General features: G+C 39.0%; 1 protein-coding gene across 2 annotated transcripts in view; it reads right to left on the bottom strand.

The window, feature by feature from the left end:
• Window positions 1-23,747, bottom strand: part of adam22 (ADAM metallopeptidase domain 22) — a 59,725-nt gene that overhangs the window by 30,379 nt on the left and 5,599 nt on the right. For both annotated transcript variants that reach the window (XM_054620975.1, XM_054620976.1), the window contains exons 4-6: window positions 11,266-11,332; window positions 6,510-6,592; window positions 1,905-1,968 (exon numbers count right to left, since the gene is read on the bottom strand). In XM_054620975.1, coding sequence (XP_054476950.1) covers window positions 1,905-1,968; window positions 6,510-6,592; window positions 11,266-11,332 — 214 coding nt within the window. The remainder of the gene's footprint in view (window positions 1-1,904; window positions 1,969-6,509; window positions 6,593-11,265; window positions 11,333-23,747) is intronic.

Below are 23,747 nucleotides of genomic sequence, written 5' to 3'. Positions count from 1 at the left end.
GTTTAATTAATAATAATAATAATCATATTTGATGATAAGATTATATGTTTTGTATGTAAAATCTGAAACTGCAAAGGAACTTAAACTGTCAGATAAATCTTGTGAACATTTAGGCTTGTAGCATTAAAGTTATTCTTCTAATTAGAGCAATCAATTTGAAATGACTTACAGGATGTCACCGGAATTTATGTCTTTCCTTTGGCTTTGTATATGTGCTACACAATACGTCAATATATTTGATATGCAGCAGTGTTTTGGCCTAACGATTGGCATGACACACACAGAACAACTAAACTAGTGGAGAATCTCTTCTTATCTTTATGTGCATTTTACGTCACTGGGCCTGTGTGAATGACCGAAAAAAGGCTACCAAGATTCTGTATCTCTGAAGACGAGTGCTGCAGCTATATTCTGAGTTAAGATCTCTCTCTCTCTCTCTCTCTCTCATCGCTTGAATAATTCAGTCTCTCCAGAAAACGCTGGAGAGGAATGACGGAGGCAGAGACGAAGAGGCCAGATGAGGAGGGAGTCAAAGAAGAAGTGGAGGAGAAGAAGAAAGCCATGACATATGTGAAATAAACCTAGTGGGCTGAAGCTTTGTTGTTTATCGCTCTTTCTCTTTCTCTATCTTATTTTATAAATGTTTTAAAGTCTGAATATTCTATTGCTTTAACTTACATTTTCTTTCCATATTGTATAACAGTGATATAGCAACTAACATTACAAACCAACTAGTTCCTCTTGTTTTGTAGTTTTTCTGCAGAAGATCAATCAAATCAAATTACCTTTAATTTACCAACAGTTTTGTGTCTTTTGCTCAGCTCATCCTCCCTTTCTGTACTTGACACTTTCTCATCCCTTTTTCTCAGTTAGCAATCCTCTTGTCAGCCTTATACTTGCTCTTTACAACCGTCCATTGTCTTTATTTCCTGTCCTTTACATTCTTTCAACACCGTCGGCACTAAAACTGTAATATGGGAAAGAATCTTAAGTAGCTTTGTGCCAGGCCGCCACTACCAACACCCATAAGTGCACACACACACACACACACACACACACACACACACACACACACACACACACACACACATACACAAAACCCCTGAACTCTCTTATCGTGTCTCCATTCGTCCCTTACTGATTAGCACCAGAAACACACTTCTTCTAGAAGTTTTAATTAGAGCAGAAAGGACACGCGCACACAGAGTATCAGCAACTTGTTCTTTCACTCTCATGCTCAAGACGTCTTTAGACAATCTCATATCTGTCCTTTTTGTTGCGACCATAATGCCTGTAATTGTTATTTTCTAATTGGCTGTAGGTTGTTTGTTATCCAGCAAATCTCTCTGTCCTGAGACCTGCGGGCCACACTCATGGCTCATTAGAAAAGATAGCGACAACTGGTGTGTGATCTGTAACTGACTCTGATTTAGTCCAAATCTCCTCTCAGGACTTTAAACGACGAGCATGAATCCTGTAATATGAGGAAAACCATTCTCACCACTTATGTGCTGCACACACAGTCCTATGGCACAGTGATTAACATCCAGGAAGAAAAAAATGAAAGATTGTAGAGAACCTCAGCTAGTTTGAAAAAGTAGAAATCATGATTTAAATATAGATAACCACAAATTTGTGTTTCAAAGGAAAACAAATAAAGAAGAAAGTTTTAGTAGTATGCATGCAAATTTGACTAAACCCCCTGACAAACCAGCCTAAAGAAAGACTTCCTTTTTGGGCTTTATTAGAAAAAGCAATCAGGACGTTCAAGGATTACTCAATTTTGAATGATATAATGATGCAACAATATCTGACCATGGAATAACAAACAGGGCTGGAAGGCAGCTGGACATGACAGGATGAAAAGATGGAAGAAAGGAAAATTGATAAAACCGTGTACTTACATTGCTGTTGCCCTGTCCTCCAGGTTCAATCATGTAGGTGTGATTGCCATCGAAAAACATCCCACTGAAATGCACAAAGAGAGTGGAAAGCACATTTAAACACCAGTTGCTGTTGTATTATCACTAAATAGAATAACGCATCTGAATTCAACTGCTCCTCAGCCATCAGTGTGATAGACAAACCATTTCAGTGCTTACCCAGGGGCTTTTATTGTATTATTATCATCATTTTTCATTATGTTAACTGAAATGAACTCCTACATTAAGCAGTTTTAGACAGAATCCTCCGCTGTCCTGCTCTATTTGGCACATGTACGGCTAAGGAGGGGTGGAGGGTAATGTTAAACAAAAGGCCATCCAATCATCTCAGAGATCCCCACACCAGCATAACATAAAGGTCACCTAAGGATTTTATCTCTGGATCAATAACTAAGAGTTTAAACTGGTTGACCAATAAATAAGACACCTTTGAAATTTGAAAATTGGTGCCAATCATGATGGTTCTTACTAACATGTATTGAAAAATGTAACCACTTCATATGCACTTAAAATCTCTAAAACATTTATCACATAAAGGTATGAGAGAGAGAGAGGCCACAACACACACACACACACACACACACACACACACACACACACACACACACACACACACACACACACACACACACACACACACACACACACACACACACGTCATTTTGACCATGCAATCATTTTAAAAAGTCACGGATCAATTCTTCATTTAGCAGACGGGTGAAGGTCTTCACGTTTCTTTCCACCTGCGTGTGCGCATGTGCACAGTAATGGACGTCATCCATTAATTAACTTTATCTGAAGCTTTTAGGAGATTGGTCCGGTCAAACTGTAAAGTCATGAGGGTAAACACTGCAGGAACACGCAATCTGTCTTACTCTTCCCACTGCTTTTTTTCTACCTATTTCTGGCTTTCAACACTCAGAAATCACCTTCAGGACACATTCTTTGTCCAGGTCCAACATTGCACTTACAGCAGATTACACACACAGAGAAAGAAGACAACACAGATAGAAATATGTATTACTTTTCAACCTTTTTATTTTGTTTGTGTTTTACTTAGTGTTTTATTTCCCCTGTATTGTTTTCTATATCCCCTCGATGATTTTGAATACTGTAAATAATATATTTTACATAAAAAAGTTTAGCAGCAGGTAAAATGCAACACTTATTGAAGTTCACGAAATAAAAGTTTGATGCTGATTTAAACTGCATTTTTATATATATTTCTCGGACACCCAAAACAAACAATGGTCATTCTGCTGACACAACAAGCGAAAATTCACATTTCTTCAAATATGAACACACATTTTTATGCCACACAATTCTGGTTATTTCATGTTAAATTTGTATGTTTGTGTTTTAAGTCTGCGCTTCTCTTATTGGTTTTAAGTGGATGGGACTCCGTTGGGAAAAAGTGGTGTCACATACTTCTGTCCACCAATCAGGATTTGGCAAAATTTGAATCTTAAGCTGATTACAGTTGCCATTGTAAATCTAATTTTAACAAACCAGACCCTTAATAACTATGAGTAACAACTCTTCATAAATGATACAAATGTTTTTTTCTCACTTTACCTTTGATTGTAGCTCATTTAATGATGCATATTAATGTTATAGACTCGAGAAATACCTAAAGCAGCTATAACCAATATTTGTTATGATAATGTATCAAATAACGGGAGAGGGATCGCTCATAGTAATGCACCTACAGAGAATTATCACCTGAGTCTGCAGCTTCACTCGCATTTAGTCCATCCACAACTTTTAATTTTTTGTTTAATCACAAGCTTTTATATAAAACTTCCTATTTTTGCACAAGTGGCAACATCCAAAGTATTCCAGATGAAGATACATGTTCTGAATAAAAAGCGGATTTTAACTGGCTTAACTTTTCCGGGATATGATTTAATGTTCAGGCTGATCATTTCTTAATCAGTATTAGGTTTTGCGATTCAGTCACAAATGTAAAACATGGAGGATGCTCTAAACAGGAACATGAGTCAATGGCTAACTGTCTGCTGAGAGCACTATCCTGCTGTATGCTGTTAATACCCTATTGTATTGCAGTGTTAAGTTTCTCTATTTGCGCGTGTGTATGAGTGTGTCTTTGTCTAGATGTGTGTGTGTGTGTAAGAGAAATAGAGAGAGAGAGAGGAGAGAGCAGGATGTATATTATAGTAAACACCTGACTCAGCATAAGGGAAATACTCTGCCTCTAATGTCTAACCCCTCGACACCACTGTGCACTCCCTGACCCCCCCTACTGTCTCTCTCTCTCACCAACACACACACACACACACACACACACACACACACACACACACACACACACACACACACACACACACACACACACACACACACACACACACACAAATTAGCGTGTGCTAGGCATACTATGGGTGTGTCTCTGTCTCCTTTATAATGTCAGCTTGTGTAGTTCTTTTTATATTCACATTAAGAATGAAACCTCCAAAACCTGGGATTTCAAACAAATTAATCTTCTATTAGTAATATTCATTAAACATCTAATTCTACTGCAACAAATAATTACAACTACATACATGTCAGCTGTATTTTACCATGCAACACTCCATTTGACTTTGGACATTTGGAAGAATTGCAGAGTCTGCAAGAAACACTTTTAATCTTGTCTTTCATATTCTGGTGACAACCTTCAGGTCTGATCAGACAAGCCAAAGCGGAAGAGCCTTAAACTTGCATTCTTTGTAATGGACAGCAGGGGAGACTCAAAAAGAAGTCTGATTGTATAGAAGTCTATGAGAAAATGACCCTACTTCTCACTTGATGTATTACCCCAGTCAACATTGTAAACAAGAGTTTATGGTCTCAATCGCTAGTTTCACGTCTTCTTCAATACAACATGATGTTCCCATTTGGAGCGAAATAAATGATAAAGCTGGGTACGCTTTAGGGCGTCGCTACCTTGTGATTGACGGGACAGGACTTCCCCAGTCCACTTACAACTTTAACACTTTCAAAGTACGTTTTCAGTTCAACCACAATTTTGGTCCCAAAAATGTCTCGTTCAGTGTTTAGTTGTACTAAGCTCAACCCTCTCGTGTCACTTCTGGTTCCAATAAGCTAAGAGGGCGACGGCCGAAAACCAAGATGGCAACAGCCAAAACTCCAAACTGAGGCTTCAAATTGCCAGTCAACAAACCAATAGTGACGTCACTTTGACTACATCCACTAATTATTTATAGTCTGCATTAACATTATATACTAATCTGTCCTATATATGACACTGTACTGCATGTGCAACATATTCACCTTGTTTGTGTTTGATTAATTCATGCCCTACTTTCCTTTTTTGTGTGCGGCGCTACATAATTTGCTGTGCTGACACATTTCCCAACAAGATGCCACAATCACATGAAATATGCAAACATTATTAAAAGCCCAAGCTTATTTTAGCTTATTCAGCAAACAGCAATCTGATTTCACCCACTTGCCTTAATTAGATGAATTTATTTCTCTGCACTGATTATTTTGGTTTGAACGTTATGTTAACGGAGGATTTACTGGACTGAATCAAGCTCTGATGAGGCGTAATGGATTGAGAATGAAAGCGATAAAGTGATGAAAGAGTTTTTACTGTAAACAAAGTAACGATTTGAATGAAAGCAAAATACTTCATAAAGCTTAGATCGCTGACCTTTGCAGCTATATACAGACCATTACAAAATTCTACCCACTACACACACCTTTCTGTTTTCTTTGAGAAATGATTGTTCTGCAATATGAAAATGTCTCATTATAACAACTTACAAACAAAAGGAAACACCCATGAATACAAGGATTCCTGTTTATGAATGAGCAATAGATTAAACTGACATGGAGCCTCTTCTAGCATTATTTTTATTTACTTTTTCACAGCGATAATTCTATAAAGTCTGCTTTTTGTATTTTTTTGTGCAATTACTGTTTAAGAAACCTAAATAATAAATGTAAAAAAAAATGAAACAGCGAGAGCAAAATATACCATACAATGTGTGAAATGTCTGAGGTTTGGTGTGGGTTTTTTTCATCTTACAGTATGTTCACAGTTTTGGCAAAATACTTTCCTTTCAGCAAATGTGTGGAAGCAACTGTGAAAAACAGGATTTTATATGCATAATTATTCATAGGTGCCAAATCATGCAAGTGCTGTATAAATCGCATACAATGACATTCAGTAACAGAATTTCCTTTTTTGCCTCTCTTCTCTTCATATATACACACACTATAACACAAAACCTCATATACAGCGTACAAGCATTTCTCCCAGCGGGCCTTGTTTCTGACCCGTCTCTCTGCTTTAGAGCACAAACTCTAAAAATACGAACGCTTAGAAGAGAAGAGAAGACGCCTGAGCAGCACCTGTCAGTGCGAATGATAACCTGTGTAACGAAAAACGCAGAGAGACAGAGGAGGGCTGGCTAAAACTAATTACATTGACCTAATAAATAAATGGGAGCATGGCCGATTACCTGGACACACAGAGGCAGTGATGTTAGCTGAGAAACATGCACACACATAAATTGACATAATATTTGTACTTACTGCAATCCGTGACAGGTTGAGACGGCCACAAAGGAGTGAGGAATGTCTCTGACCTTCCCCTGATAGTAGCAGTGCTCTCCTCCCTGTGAGCAAAACACAAACACTCACAGATTAAGATCATACACATGGTTGCCTCCTAAAATATATCATACACTCAAACAGAGGCGGAAACATCCCACTTGCTGCTTTCATTACCACGTTCCATCAGGAAATTAGTTCAGAGTGATCAATCGCAGAATTAATTTGCTAACAAGTGCAAGTATGATTTGGTGTAGACAAGTGCGTGTACTGTATGTTTAATTGCGTGTGCATTTGTTTGTGTGGTACATAAACACACTTTGAGATTAACTCATTCACATCCTACCATCTGCGTGTTAACCCCTTCTGTGACTTCTCTGTCCTCCATCCCAACTTCTAGCAGTCACAAGTTTTTCCATCTTGTCACAACTCTTGTCTTCGCTCTCTATCTCTGTCTTTCTATATGTGTGTGTGTGTGTGTCTCTTCCACTTTCTGCAAGCGTAAACACACATTTATTTTCTATAGACGTGTATGATGTCTAAGTGTCTAAGTGCTCTGCAGGCCATATCTTCCTGGTCCATTTCTTGCTGCCTAACAGCCATTAGGCAGGAAGCCGGCCTCCCTGAGGAAACACAGCTTTTATTAGAGGATCAATTTCTGCTCTGCAGTCTGATGCTATGCACAGCAACACACCGCCTCCTCCACTTCTACCTCCAGCTCTCTCTGTGGACATCAAAACACATGCCTGGCTTATGGTTGTTAGTGAGGATGCATGTATATGTTTGTTGTGATTGATCAACTACATGACCAAAAGTAAGTGAAAACCTGAACTACAGGCATATTGGTGATGACTTTTCGACAAGATTTCGGAACAGAGCAGTAGTTATGTTATGCTGCCATAAAGCCTGGTTTGCAGTTGGCGTTCCAACTCGTCCCAAAATTGTTGGATGGGTTTGAAATCAGGGCTTTGTGCAGGTTAGCCAAATTCTTCCTTTCTAAACACGGGAAAAAATGCACATTTATGGACATGGCTTAATCATGGAAATATTGTCATGCTGAAACAGGAAAGGGTCTACCCAAAACCGTTGCAGTAAAGTTGGAAGCACACTGTGTCTAAATATTATTTTATTATTAAGTTAAGATTTTCCTTACATTTTGAGAAACACAGTTTCTTGCCGAGACTTAGATGAGACAATGGATGCAACTCACGTTCGTGTGTTCAGCAGCTGGTTAGCTTAGCTTAGCATAGAGACTGAAAACAGTTAGCCTGCTGTGTCCAAAAACAACCAAATGTGCCCCCCAGACCCACTAAAGCTCAATAATAATATAGATTATTTAATCTTAGATTATCACAAATTGCCAAACTATTCCTTTAAGATTTCCCTTAATTGTAACTAAGGGGCAAGGCTAGCACAAACCATGAAAACAAACCAACGTTGTTTGGACAGGCGTGGCAACATAACTTTGATAGTGCTCATTTTCTTTAAGAGCTATTTCAGGTTTACAGGAATTAGAGTTACACAGACTAAACAGTCAATGTTTAGAGCTGAGTGTCCTCATAAATGTATAGTAATACAAATGTGTGTGATTAACTCATCTGCATTAACTATTATCGTTATTGGATTTAAATTGCATCAGTCAGATCAATTAGATTTTTCTTGTTTTCTTCTTCTTCTTGAGTTGTGTGTCTTTCTGCTCTCTCTCAGCCCCAATTATCTCACTATTAGCATTCTTTATTCTATTTTCCCATCCAAGATGCATGTCCGATCAACAAAAAGGACTAAAGCACAGTTAACAGCTGTGCATTATTGACAAGAGAGGGAACATTAATTGAATATTCCGACATAGAGTTAAAACTTAGGAATAGGTTGCAACAAGGTGAGTTGTACAAGTTAGGTAGATAAACCTAAATAGAGCTACGGATGAAGAGATAGAGAGGTGGTTAAAGAAACGTTGAGCGAGTGTGAGATGAAGAGACAGTGAGGGCTATTTATAAGTGGTGCTGTGCTCTACTATCCCAGCGTCTCTCCTCCCCCTGTCGCCCTGAACCTTCTGCTCCACTTCTCATCAAAGCAAGAAACACCCAAAACCCAGCCGGTGTCGTGGGTACATCCACAGAGTGTGTGTGTGTGTGTGTGTGTGTGTGTGTGTGTGTGTGTGTGTGTGTGTGTGTGTGTGTGTGTGTGTGTGTGTGTGTGTGTGTGTGTGTGTGTGTGTGTGTGTGTCTGTGATCTCCTTAGGCTCATATAAGAGTAATTAATCATCTAATCTGGACAACACAATGCACATTTTAAAGGTGGAGGTCAGACAGTTGGTAAACAAGTAGGACACTTTGTCCTCTGAAAGTTTGGTAAATAGATAAGGAAGAGAAATAAATAAATAAATTACACACATATCATATTATACTATTCATGAGACAGAAAGTGTGTACATAAATGTGTACATGGAGTTTATTTGTGCATGTCATACTATTTATAGAGGTACTGACTTACTCCATCAATACTTTTTTAACATCTCTCGATGGATCATTTTGAGCAGTGCTGAAGATTAATGAGCAAGATTGCTGATTGCAGTTTCCATATTAAGGCCAATAGACTCACTCTATGAACAAACACTTAAAGTACTCTATAACATAACCAATGATTATTACCATCATCATATCGTTCAGAGATTTAATCTATCCAGTGTGTGAACTTTTAAATGGTATATATGGTGATTTATGTAGGTTGATTCTAACTTATTTATATTTTTTGATACTTACATGGTTATATATTGTTCAATTAAAAAGTTTAAGATGTTTATGTTTAATCAATCATTAAAAATGTAAATGCATATTTACATTTGTAATGATTAATGATTGATAATGATGATGATTCATTTGCATTGTACCCTGAACACAAAAATAAAATAAAAAATTGTTTCCTGCCCTGCGTTCTGGGCAGTAAACTCACTGTGGACAGAAAGCAAGAAGTGCTACCACATTTAGCAATACAGCATGTACTACCTGTATCACCTTAGTACAACATGAACAGAGAGGATTATGGGGAGGACCTTTATGAACAGCTGCTGTGTTACAATGGCTTTTGACCTCTACTGTGAGTAACAAACAGCAGCTTGTCTCATATTAACCTTCCTGAACATTAGCCATTAATAAAGTGCCTCTTGTTCTTTCCACTACCTAAAAAGAAAAAACATCACAACGCAATCAAGAGTTCATTCTGGATCTTCATCTACGAGGTGAATTAATTCACAGAAACACTGCTTTGTAAAAAGTTCCATAATTACAATTGACTAGATCACACATTAAGTGGTGTAATGATTTGGATCCCTCTCTTTAAAGTATTTAATATCTCACTAATCTGCTTCTTAGCTGAACAAATCCGGGCCATTATAATCCCCCCACTTAAGTGATATAACATGACGCCTCAGTGGGTGTCCTGTAACTGAAGTCCAGATTCCAGAGGATTATCACAGCAATCTTAATTTCATGTCAGCTGAAGGTTTCGGCCACTTTGGCCCCCTGAATCTAAACTGAACAAAGCTGTAATTGTTCTGTGTGTAGTGACTTATTAACCATAAAAGGCTGAGGAAGGGAGAAGAACTTCTGGGGTCTGCAGCAAACTGAAGCTGTACAACTCACAGCTGAGAAGTCAACTATCGTCTCTAACGTCTCTAAACTGAATCCTGCTACTTTATACACTTGGTACTAAAATGTGATGTGTATTTTTTATATTGTTATCTACATGTTATCTTGATACATCTGACAGTCTTTGACGTTTACATCGGTTATTAACAAGGGTTATTGCTTTATCTCTATTTGCACATTAGACTGGCGGTGCTGGTGGACTTCTCAACAAACATGTCAAATCTCACGTCAATGCAAACAATGCTGCTGTATGGGCTTTACTTATTTTACCTTTGCCAAAAGCTTCAGGGGTTGTCTATATCTTCCTGTCACCTTAGTCGGCAAGTTTGATTTTTTGTCAACATTTTGCCCATTTATTTACACATCCAGCAGAAAAGGAGCAACATCAGCGTTCACTTGGAGTAGCTTTTATGGACACTTAAAAAATGTCATTCTAATACTACCTCTCTTTTTAGCTCTGCAATATGGCCCGTAGCTGCTAAAACCTCCACTATATTTGTTCACCAGCTAGTTGCTACCTTTGTCGGTCTGCTGTTTTGTGTCTGTCTGAGCAGGTAATGTACAGAAATGTGACCAATACCAATGTGGTCAAAACAAGGCTGACGAAAGCGATAAGAGTGAATAAAAACAATAAAGTTTGGGGATCGTAAACCCAAAACCATAAGCTCAAAGTTGTTAAAATGCTTCATAAAGCAGAGTGGTAATTCTTTGTGGGTTTCACATTACACATATTAATTTGATCCATTGTTGATATAAAAAATATTGATCAAAGCAGCTTTAAGAATGTGTTCAAACGGTACAGATTGTATTTGAACCTGGCTGAGATCTGATTAGATTCAAACCAGACCTGTGGTTTGACTGATCCAATAGCATTTTGAATGAAGTCTGCATGCATTAACAGCCTTTGTTAAAATGCTTTCATCCTTATCCACACAACCAGATACAGTTTGCGTGGTAATACCGGGGGTAAATGGGTTCTTAATGTCAAGATCACGGCACCATAAAAACACTGTAGCTTTCCTTCCAACTGCAAATAGTCTAATAATGAAAGTGTGAGTGAGCATGAGGAGAGATGATTTGAAGAAACTTACACTGGTGACGACAGTCTTCCCTTTCTCTGACAAATGCCTCTCCACGTACCCCGATGACAGCAGATCACTGGGAACAGAGAGGAAATAAAAAAAGAGAATTAAAGTTAGAAAATTTGTGATTTTCATTCAAGTGTCGCTCAGATATGCAGACGTGCTTGTATTTTATAGGATGATTGTATTCAGTCTTGGCAGTACAAAGCTTCAGAGCATCAGCCTCACCAATTATGACCAGCGTACAGGGACAAGGCTATTTCTAGCACATAAACACAATTATACAAATCCAGCCTTCTAGCAAATGGCTGGTGTGTGTGTGTGTGTGTGTGTCTGTGTGTCTATCCAAGGAATGAAGGACAAACGAAGGTCAGTAGGTAGTAAAACAAGTGACACAGGCAGAATAGAAAAGAGGCAAGAAATAAATTGAGAGAGCAAGGAAGAGAAAGAGTGGCATAAATAAGGGGAAATCAGTCCGTGTGTGCTTTCTCAGCAGAGCTGGACCCAAGAATCCCAATGGAGATACACACTGCAGGCCCAATCTGAGACAGAGATGTATGAGCTGTGGTGCACACAAAGCACACACCCTTACTGGACGGACGGACGGACGGACGGACGGACACACACACACACACACACACACACACACACACACACACACACACACACACACACACACACACACACACACACACACACACACACACACACACACACACACACACACACACAGGAATGCAGCATATGAATGGGGATCTGCCCCTTCTTCAGGCTATTTGAATTCTCAATTAGGTGACCTTGCATACATAAACACAAAGCAGTATAGGAGTGGGTTTTTATTACTCTATATTAACATTAAGTAATATAAAGTATATATTGATTAATCTGAGGCTTCAAAACAACTAAATCCCAGGCAAGGCTGCTGCGTTTATCAGTCAGAGTACAAGAAATGATATAAAGATGTGCAACCGAAACAGTATGCAGTATCTGAACAGGCCACTAGCTGCACTGAACCAGAGAGGCATAAATCAACTCCAACTTCCTGTCAACATCGAGAAGTAGATGGGATGAATTTTCACCTTGTTCACCAATCAAACACACCAGTGTCTTTTTCAGTGTCACATAAGCAGTTTGTAAAGTTTTATATTACTGCATTAAATAAGATAAAATCAATAAAATTGGAGAAACATATTGTACGGATAAAAACTGCATTCATAAGAAAAAAATCATAAAACGAATAAATGATTAATCAAAAGCGAAGAAAAAAGACGTGTAGTGTTTTAACATTATAGTTTAACTTTGCCTTTTCAATTACCCTCCTTTTTACAGTAAATATGCTTGAAAATTACATTTTATATTTTATTTGTGTTGATAGCATTCACTGAAGGAAACAAAAAACAAATCAAGAGACTCACAATGCTTAATCAATTACTTGATCGACAGAAAAATAATCAGCAAGTATTTAAATAGTGGCTTAATTGTTTAAGTCATATGTAAAGCAAATACTAAAAATATTTGATGAGTCCAGGCTCTTAATTATGAGAATGTGCTGCATGCTGTACATTATAGTAAAAAAATGTTTTGGTGTTTTTAATTGTTGCTGGAAGGTGACAAAACATCAAACTATATTGTCACCTTTGGACAGAACCAGGCCTTATTCTAACCTAAGCTAAGCTAACTAGCTGTCCACTGTGGCTTCATATTTGGAGTAGAGACATAAGAGTAGTATCACTCTTCTCATCAAACTCTCAGCATAAAAGTAAATTAGGATATTTCCCAAAAAGGTTGATATATTTGGTGTAGTAAAATGTAGATAATGCAGCTTAAAGATGACCAATTCTTTTTTTATCATGGATCATCTCAAGGTATCAATAGATATGTTGTTTTTATATCCAACAGCAATATCTATCTTTGACAAAAGGACAGACTGTTGAAAGCAAAGACGAATCACTGTAATGAGTCATAATAAGACAGATGATAGTAAATTGTTTTGCGTTTGAAGGCAGACACATCACATTTTTCCAAAAATATCTGAGCATTTTTTACAGGAAGTAAAAGTTTTGCAAAGACGATATACCATATATTATTCTAATGAAACTCCTGACATCAGCTTGCACACACACGCAAAGGATGCAATAAAGAATAAAAAAATATGCAGGGAAAGTGGAGAGAGAGTGAGGTAAAATGGAAAGAGGGAGAGAGTGGCTGTCAAGGAGGGAATAATGAGACAGGCGAAGGAAGTTAAAAGAGGGTGTGAATACAGAGATCAGGGCCCTAACAGAAATCCCATCATGCAATACCATAACGCTCCTGAAAAACCCTGTATGTGTAAAACAGGCAACCCCCATTGTACATACTTCCCACCATCCAACCTCAGATTACACATGACAACAGAATTTCAACAACATCCTGCAAATGAAACATGCCATGAATCTTGAGACGCATGTAACATTTTCATCAACATTTTCCATCAAAAAGAAACGCTGACCAAATATTCACACGCTCCTGTGATGAAGATGTTCTGTGAGTGCATGAGAGTCCCTGGGTCACAGTCGCGCTGTTAGCCTTTGTTCTGCTGGGATGTGTGTTTAAGATTCAAAGCTTGTGATCTTGATCCGGCCCCATGCTGAGCCCAGACAGGGGAAGCAAGCGAGGAGCATACTGAGGCAGCAAGGCAGCCACACGGGCCTCTAATGGAGGACACCGATAACAGATTTCAGCTTTAATTGTTAAAGGATTTAAATAATTTATATGACAGACAAAGGCGTGAACCCAGCCTCGACCCCATCCCCCACGCTGACACACACACAAATGAAGATCCCCCCCATCTTTCATGCGTACACACTATCGATAAATGCATAACTGTGAGAGACCTCTTAGCTTCTAGCTTCATGACAAAATGACAGAAATACACAAAAATACTCTCATGCGCTATTTGCATTTGATCTCTTTTTCTCTCTCTGTGGACATAAATGCTGCAAACTTTAACATAAATGATGATCATAGCAAGGCGGTTTGTAAAAAAAAAAAAAAAAAAAAAAAAAAAAAAAGAGCTGAGGAGTTCATTAACAAGAAAAATCTGAAAAAAGGCAATGAGGGAAAACAGAAATCTAAGCAGTTCATAAATGTAATAAATTAGCACATCATTACAACAGATTTATGGTGGCACAAGTGGTCTATCTCATGTCAGACATATTTGTATGGCATCTGGCACCTAAAGTTACTGTGCAGACCAGATGTGTAGCTGAAACAAAGACGAAGGGAACAGCACATACATCTCCTGCTCATTTTGTGTCTCATTCAGTGTCTGTTACTCTCGTTATCTCAGCTCATTGCTTTTCTAAATAGTCTACTCATCCTCCGCTGTACCAGAGGAGAGTTTTCTAGGCTCCGTTGCTGCGGCAACATCTGTTTGAGAGCTGGCGTCCAGCTGTCAATCAGGCCTGGAGGAGATTTGAGAGATGGATCTGCAGACGCTCCACTTTCGGCTTACAAAATTCATAGCCAACCTAGAACATCCATTTACATAGTAATCACATCCCTCTCTAGCTTTCTCTACACTTCAGTCAGCCCACACACCCACACAACCACACACACACGCCAACACACACACACACACTCCAACACACACACACACAGAATTCTAAGAGCACTGATGCTGCTTCAGCTGGGAAAATGTTGCTCTGAAAAGACTTATTCAACTTTATTAAGTTCAGGAGGTAAGAACTGACTGCAGCAGCCGAGTCCGTCTGGCTGTCAGTCACATCAAACTTGATCCTTCCTTTTAAAGCATTTTGTTGTGAGTTGTTCTGGGTGAAGAATCTGCTGTGGCAACCCTGTTTGATCTCCTGAAGAGAATCATGCACACAAACCAAGTTTCCGTGTGGCCTAAAATTCCTCTCACGATCAGTGTCGCCAGGCACCAACGTGACACTGGGATGAAAAACAACACAAAAAGGACAGATTGGCAGGACTTATGTTTAAGGGTGTGTATGTGTGTATGTGAGAGAGAGAGAGAGAGAGAGAGAGAGAGAGAGAGAGAGAGAGAGAGAGAGAGAGAGAGAAAGAAAGAAAGAGAGAGAGGATTGGCACAAGTGTTTGGGTAGCATGCTTTTCATTGCTTTCAGGCCAATGTACCATTTCTCAAAGACTCTTCTTAATACACCCAAAGCATACAAATATAAGCACACATGAAAATAAACAGTAAAGCTAATTTAATCAGATGCGTCCAAACACATCAGCACTGAAATTATAATTTGGTCTTCTGCTCCATATATGGATTTTTTGCCATTTAACCCAGTAATAAAAGGGCACCGGCACACAAAGGACTGAACATGTGCTGCGTCAGACATCCGTAATGAGGGTGGGGGAGTGCTGAGGGAATAAACGGAAGAAGTGCGTCAGAGAAAATATGAAGTGGGGGGGGTTAAGATGGAAAGGTGGAAATAGGAAGGAGAAGGAAGGAGACAAAAGAGTGGGGGTGTGGAGGTTTTCTCTTTTGGGAAAGCTGCAGCTGCTTACACCTGCCCACTACCCCCTTCACTAGCCTCATCCTCCCTCCCACTGAGGCCTCATTAAAGGTCTCCAGGCTATAATTCATTCACTTTCCAATCACTTATCAGACGTGCAATTCCACCGGCACACTCACTGGGATCCCACCTCTTATTTCACAGGGAATACTAACGTTCACAAAAAGAAATATTAAATTTAAAACAAAGGGACAAATCAAGCAGGAAGCTTATATTCCCGCTCTCTTGAATCTTGGTTCCATTATGCAGTTGGGTTTATAGCATGTAACATACAAGCCCAATAGAGTTGACTCCTGAATAACGCAGTGGCCGGAGATGTTGTGGGCACGAAGGAGAGCATGCACATCTGTATCAACACTTGGATTGTTAGTTAACCCCATGCCATGTAAACAGGGTCAACAGTGACCCTGTACACTTGGGACCAAGTTATTATGACTTCTTTACTTTTTATGTAGATGTGTTTAGTCTATTTTATGCCCTTACATGATTATGTGTGTGTCTGCGGGTAAATTTACTCTCCACCTATCCACTGAATCAATCAGACTTTGCGTAGTTGTTAAATAGTTAATCTCTTGACGGTAAACCATCATTTGATTGATTTTTATTCAGCATGACAGAGGAAACAGAGTTATCTATAAGAGACAATAGTCTTTAGAGAGGCATTAGTATATTTTCCTGCTGAGAGAACAACAGCCTTTCCTTCTGTCCTTGTCTTCAGCTAGAGTCGGCTCCTGGATCTCTCTTTGTCTCCACTAATCCTGCAAACTGCGTCGAGACGGCTCGACCGAAGAGAGAGGGGAGTACAGAGGGGGAGGAGATAAATGAATATAAGGAGAATGATGGAGCATAAAAGAAATGGCCGGTAATTCAACGCTTGGCATCCTGCAAAGTCTACAAACACAAACCCTTCACATTTTTAAGGATGGTGATGTCCACCATGTTTGTTTAAACTGAAATATCTCTATTACTGGATGGATTCCAAAAATGACATTTTGTAAAGACTTTAATTTTGCCCAGATGATTAATCCTAATGACTTCGATGATTCCCTGACTTTTCCTCTAATACCACCATGAGGTTGTCCATTGTGGTTTTAAGTTAAATTAACAACTATTGGATGGATTGCCATAAAACTGTTGTGGTTGCTATTTTTCTTCCTCCCCCTCGTTCTGGCCATGAGGAGATCCCATTCTGACACAATTATGATGTAAGTGATGCAGGAAAAGAGCCACAGTCCTCGTTCAGCACAAAAATATATTCTGAAGTACAGCTGAATCTAATATGAGTTTAGAGGGTATCTTTTACTCCATCAACTGTATCTGCTGCTGCACTAAGCTCACCCAGGACTGCTGCACAGCGTGTTCCCACCTTAACGTACTGGGTGCTGCGTCACCTTTCGTTCATGACACATTATGCACTCACAAGGTTCATTCCCATCCAGTCATGTCCAGCTAATCACTTCTTCTCGGAATCAGAAGCTGGTTACTGTAGTCACAATTCAACAGCAAATAACCAACATATAGCAAGAGAAAAATCAATGCAACACAACAGATAAACGTTATCCACTGCCTTCAGCAAATATCATCTTATTTGTCAAGAGGCCAATAACAGTCAACAAGGCAAATACCGGCTGATGTTATCTGTGCATCCCTAAATTAGTAACCCTAAGAGAAGATTTCTTACTAAAAAGAAATTAGAAGATATCCACTTGATTTGTCTATCCCAGACTGCTGTCACATCACATGAGCTGGGTATGAGTTTTGTTTTATGGCTTAATTTGAAAAATATTACCCTGTTCTTTAATCTGAATTCAACACTGTTTATCTGTCCTCAAAAAAGCTCAAGAACTCAACACAAGAACACAAACATATTCACACACTGTTACTGCAAACATTGAAGCTGCTATTTGTTCTTTGAAATTAACGCTGCTCACACCATATAATTAATCAGTATCCACCTTCCTGACACACACCACAAACTCACACAAATGGGCCCTCACTCCTTTATATTACCAGGACATACTGTATATAGACAGTCCTGGTTGTGACGCTGAGCCACTTAGCAAACACAATCTGTAATATACCGTTTGTGAGCATTGCATTTTCTCACAGAGAAACATAATTCCCAACGTGATAGCTAAAGCTATGTGCTAAAGTGTGTGCATGTATATGTGTGTGTGTGTGTGTGTGTGTGTGTGTGTGTGTGTGTGTGTGTGTGTGTGTGTGTGTGTGTGTGTGCGTGTGTGTGTGTGTGTGTGTGTGTGTGTGTGCGTGTGTGTGCGTGTGTGTGATCAGCCAACACACAGATCAGAGGGAGAAGCACAGCCTGAGGCAAGAGAAAAGAACAGAAGAAAGTAGGATATAGGGACGGAGAGAGGATAGGATAGGAAAGGAGAGGTAGACACACACACACACACACACACACACACACACACACACACACACACACACACACACACACACACACACACACACACACACACACACTTTATCACTCCCTATCTCATGTACTTACTTAACCCACCCACCAAGACTCAAGGGTGCGTGAAGGACATCCACACGTCTCTCTCTGTCCTCTTCTTTCTCTTCACCCTTAACTATTTCATTCTTTCCATCTTTCTCTCTCTCTTTCTTTCACACACACACTCCCCGCTCTGTGTTTTTCTCATTAAGCCCGCAGTAAATCAGATCACGCCTCTCTGCAATAAATTACAGACTTGGGAAAGGAGGAGGAGTGACAGAGATGGAGGTGGAAAAGAAGGAGAAGAGTGGAGTTGGGTTGTATCAATGTCAGGATGCAGGGAGCTAGACACGGGTGGATGATAAATTATCTTGGAATGGGACATGAGAGAGAGTTAAATCACATACATGTGGAGATGTAAGGCTGCATGCACATGTAAGTACAAGCAACAAACACATAAATATAAACATACATGCACACAGTGCGGGTAACACCACAGCATCTTCATTTTTCACGATCAAAGGCAAACGTATACCTTCACATTTTTTAGGCATCAAATGGCCAAAGAACACTCAAAGTCTGTGACATCAGTTATATGGCATTTTGATGGAATTATTTGTTCTGAAAGTGAACAAGAGCTTTCTGTTGGGTAAAAAGTATTTTTAGAACCAGCGTCTCCTCCCACTATGTAGCTCAAAAACAAGTAGGAGGAAATATTTTGTTCGTCATAGTTACCAAAATAAAAATGTCACTAATTTTGTGCAGAGACACTGTTAGATGACTGGCATTTAGAGCACTTCCAAGACTTTGTTGGGCAAGAAACTCTTAGAATTAAATCATCAATGCACACTGAGCAAGATGTGGGAAATATCTGGTTCTTTGACAATAGAAATAGATCAAATATGAATTAATAATAATAAAAACATCAAGCTATTGTACTGGTGCAACACACAGCAAGCTGTTTGGTTTACATAAAATGTAAGAGGATCTACAAATACACGTTATCTTTTGTCTATAGGTTGTATATATATATGATTTTTTCATTTTTTTCATTTCTTTTTTTATTTGTCTGTTTGCTTGTGGATTCTATTATTTATTCTACTTATTTATCCATGTTTTGTATTTTTCTTTGCAAGGCAATGGTTATGTGTATATGGTTTGTGTTTGTGCATAAACCTTTGTCTGTAATAATGTTTATGTGACAAATGCAATAAAAAGTTGATCACAACTATTTTTAAAATTTAAAATCACCAACAAGCGTGAGTGAAATTCAAGAAGCTGCTGTTCTTTGTTTGCCCAATTCTCTTTGCTTTTCTCCTCTCTAGTATTGATCTCCTCCTTCTCCATCTGAGTCTCATTTCTTTCAATCAAGTCTTGTTATCTCTAATTAAAACAACACTCAACATGCCTCTTCTGCACCTGAGGCCCAACAATATGACACTGACAAAGACTGCGATGGTAGTAACGACCTTCTTCACACACACATTCCTGCCCATGAGCAGACGCACCGACACATATGTGCACATTCATCAAGCCACTAGACCATGGGATGTTTGGTTAGCTTCTTGCCTAACATAGGCAGTTAGAGGGACCCAATGGTTACATCAGTGCTGTATCCCCTCCAGCCCCCATCATGGTGAACAAACACAGCCTCCCTTCACAAAGATGAATAATGCATTTAGCATTGCCTGCAAATGACCCTCAGCATTTGCATAAAGCATATGTGTGCATGCAGGGAAAGCTGACACAACAAAGTGGTAGAAATAATAATAATACACTGAGTGTCTGTCAGTGTCAACATGGCACATGAGGAGAGGGAGAAGCCCTTTTTCTCTTAACACTGCTGCAGAGGATGATTTTATAACACTGAAGAGGTTATGAAACTCTCTAGTTCCAGTTGGACCTGTCCAACTGGGACTGTTTTTCTCTCCATCTGCACTCACACATTGTCATACATACATAACCTACATACTGTAGGAATATAAAATCACAAAGACACTTTCCCTCCGCTCACTTTTTTCACACACAGACAGAACCACACTGAATACAGTAAAGCTTCTATCTTCCATCTTGTTATCGTTCGTTATCATAAACTACGCAGTTTATTGAATATATGTTTTTAATACATGAGATAGAATCATAGGCTTTCTAATAAATGTGATGAATATAGGATCAATAGTAGCTGATAGGAACGAGCCTGGTCAATGTTTTGTTTAACACAATGACTTCAGGCTGGGCAACAATTCAATATTATCCTTTAAATAACTTTCAATGGATTTGTTATTTACATTGTGATACAATAATGGCATACTATTGCAAAAGCAAGGTAGTTGTAATTGTGAATTAAAAAGTATTGATGCTTACAATAATTTTGGGGACATTACAAATTTGATCATTTCTTTTCATTATCTGGCGACTAAATCAACTTGTCAATTAGTCGACAAAATTATATGACTGTTAGTTGATTGATAATTTATTTGGTTGAGGACAGCCCTTGTGTCATCTGAATGTTTCCCTTTCAATTCCCGATGGAAAAGCCGGAAATCACACACACAGATTGTCACACTCACACGTGTGCCTCTTTAATCTTAAAGCAACATCTATTATTCAGCAAGAGCAGGTGGGATAGGCGGGGCAAAGGGGTAGTAGGGGCATGGCTGAATGGAGAGTGAGTGTGGAGGGTGGGGGCAATCAAGGGTGGAGACGTGTGTGTGTGTGTGTGTGTGTGTGTGTGTGTGTGTGTGTGTGTGTGTGTGTGTGTGTGTGTGTGTGTGTGTGTGTGTGTGTGTGTGTGTGTGTGTGTGTGTGTGTGTGTGTGTGTGTGTCAGGTTGTGGGAGATTTTAAAAAAGGCAACCCCCATCCTGTGCACATTTTCAGCTAACTCTAGCCCTTGAATGCTAAATTGAAGCTAGCCGCTGGAAGACAAAGACAGAGGGGGAGGAAAGACCCCATGACACGCCAACCCCTCCTGACTTCCTCTCTATAGACTGTCACACTTCAGATGGGTGACTCGTGTCACCAAAACATTTAGCTATTTAAAGAACGACTGCACATTAACATACTTATTATTATTATTATTATTATTATTATCACGACCCAGAACATTTTGAAGTTCTGTGATAGGACAGTAACCTCTCAAGGGTTTAGCCTGCCTCTTGTGAAGTGAACGCTTGGATAGCCAGCATGCATGACCCTGAAGAGAATAATCATGGAAGGATGATTAAAAATGAAATGTCATATGTCAGCCAATCTAAGTTGCGCCAAGGCCGAAGTTGTCGCTAACTTCGAGGCTAACCCCCTTAACTTTGATCAGCAGGTCGCAAGCAAGACACAGGACGTTAGCTTGGGTCTTGAAGAGTTATAACGTTTCTTGGCCAACAAATTAAGTGTACACATATTGTCACGTTCACAGCTATAACGTTACTGCTAATTTCATACTCACCACCATACACACAGCGAGCCGCTGGGCTTGCAATACACTGGCTTTAACCCTGAAAAAGTAAACCAGGCAGACACACAGCTCACAACCTCGCAGCTAAATTAATTGATATGGTGAAGTCTTACTGGGAAAGTGGCCGCATGTGTCAACGACAATGCACAAACGTGCCATCTCTCCTGGACAAGTGAACTGGGGAATCAGTTGCCTGTTTTGTGCTTACCCTGCAGCTAATGGTAAATTATGGATTTAACCTGCATGTTCATTGGTTATCCCTGCAGCTGAACGGCCTGTTAGCCACTTCAACCACAGCACCTCTGCATGCAAGGCACTCATTTGTTGGTTAATAAGATAAGATAAGATAATCCTTTATTAGTCCCGCAGCAGGGAAATTTGCACTAATTTGCACTAAATTTGCATTAATCAGCGGTTAATGTTGGTTTGCTATCTAAATAAGCATCCCTATGTTGGCATGCTAACATGTGCTAAATAGCACATGTTAGCAGGCTAACATTTGCTAAATAGCACTAAACACAAAGTACAGCTGAGGCTTATGGGTTATGGTAGAATGGCACTAGTTGTTTTAAGGTAGTTAGTCACAACACAAACTTTTGCACAAATATTCACTACATGATGGCACTAGAGGAAAAGTTAGAGTCAGTAGGATTCATCATCCAGAGAGCATGAATGTCTGTTCAAAATTGTATGGCAATCACATAGTTATGGGGTTCCTTTCAGTCAGTCAATCTACGTCTCTCAATCAAAGTGGTATACCGACCATCCGACAGACGTTGCCATCCATAGAGTGGCTAGCATTGCAAAAAAATTGTGGGGACAACACAAACCAAATAAAATGTTTATATCTGAAATTAACAACTAACTAGTGTCCAAAAAGAACATGTGCATAAATTCATAAGACAGTATAACTTTAAACAAAACGCCTACACACCTATTATTCACAGTCTATCAGCAACTTTAACTCGAGGCAAGACTCTGAGAAGGCTGCTCAGACATAATGATAATAACAATAATATGAATAATGATAATACGTACTGAAGCACTTGAGACACAACAAACAAACTAGAGCTAAAAAATACATCTCTCTTTGGCTCATTGCAACAATTAAACTCAAAAAAATGCACAGCCACAGAGTCAGTCATTGACCAAAATGAGAGATTTGTGTTTTGATACTGGAGGCCAAAAGAAAACAGTTGGCCTGTTCAGATAAAATACCTCCCACTCATGCACCCACACACATCAACTGGGTTTAATCTGTCTGGCATGAAAGCTATCTGTAAACGAAATCAGTGTGGCTGTCAAGCGGGGAACAGTTCACAGAGGAGTGTGGTGGAGGATGATTATGATGATGTACACAACCATATACACAGGGCTCAAACTAATTACTATTTTCATTGTTGATTTATCTATGATTTTCTTTTCTTTTTTCGATTAAATTAAATTTGTCACAATTTCTTGTTTTGTTCAACAACAGCCCAAAACTTAAAGATATTTAGTTTGCAATGATACAAAAAAAAGAAAAGCAGTGAATACTCACAATTGAGAAGTTGGATCCACAAAATCTTGCTTGATTAATCACTAAATTGATTCTTAAAATAGATTCAGCTTAATTTGATATCAATTGACTGATCAATTAATGGACTAATTGTTTCATTTCTTAATATAACAGTTTCCTATAGCATCTTTTAGCTTGTTTTATCAAACCAACATTCAAAAACCTAAAGCTATTCAGTTCATAAACAAAGAAAACAAAGAAAAGCAGCAAATCATCACACATGAAAAGCTGGAACTAGGAAATGTTTGATATTTTGTTTGTAAGTTCTTCTTTGCACTGGCTTATTGTTTCAGCCCTTCAAAAAGCACAAAGATTTTTATAGAAAACAGATGAATGTCACACAGTACAATGCTCTATTGCACTGATCTCAGTCTCTCATTCTTATTCAGAACCACACGTCAAACTGTTGCCCAGAGCTGTCTGGATTGAGGCTACTTCACGGTGTGGAAAGCTAAAAAAACAGGATTTCATTTAAGAGTTTTCTTTCCATAGAC

The sequence above is a fragment of the Anoplopoma fimbria genome, chromosome 20, assembly GCF_027596085.1.
Source record: "Anoplopoma fimbria isolate UVic2021 breed Golden Eagle Sablefish chromosome 20, Afim_UVic_2022, whole genome shotgun sequence".
NCBI classification, from domain to species: Eukaryota; Metazoa; Chordata; class Actinopteri; order Perciformes; family Anoplopomatidae; genus Anoplopoma; species Anoplopoma fimbria.
The sequence above is the reverse complement of the archived record's forward strand: the minus strand, read 5'-3'. Positions and strand labels throughout refer to the sequence as shown.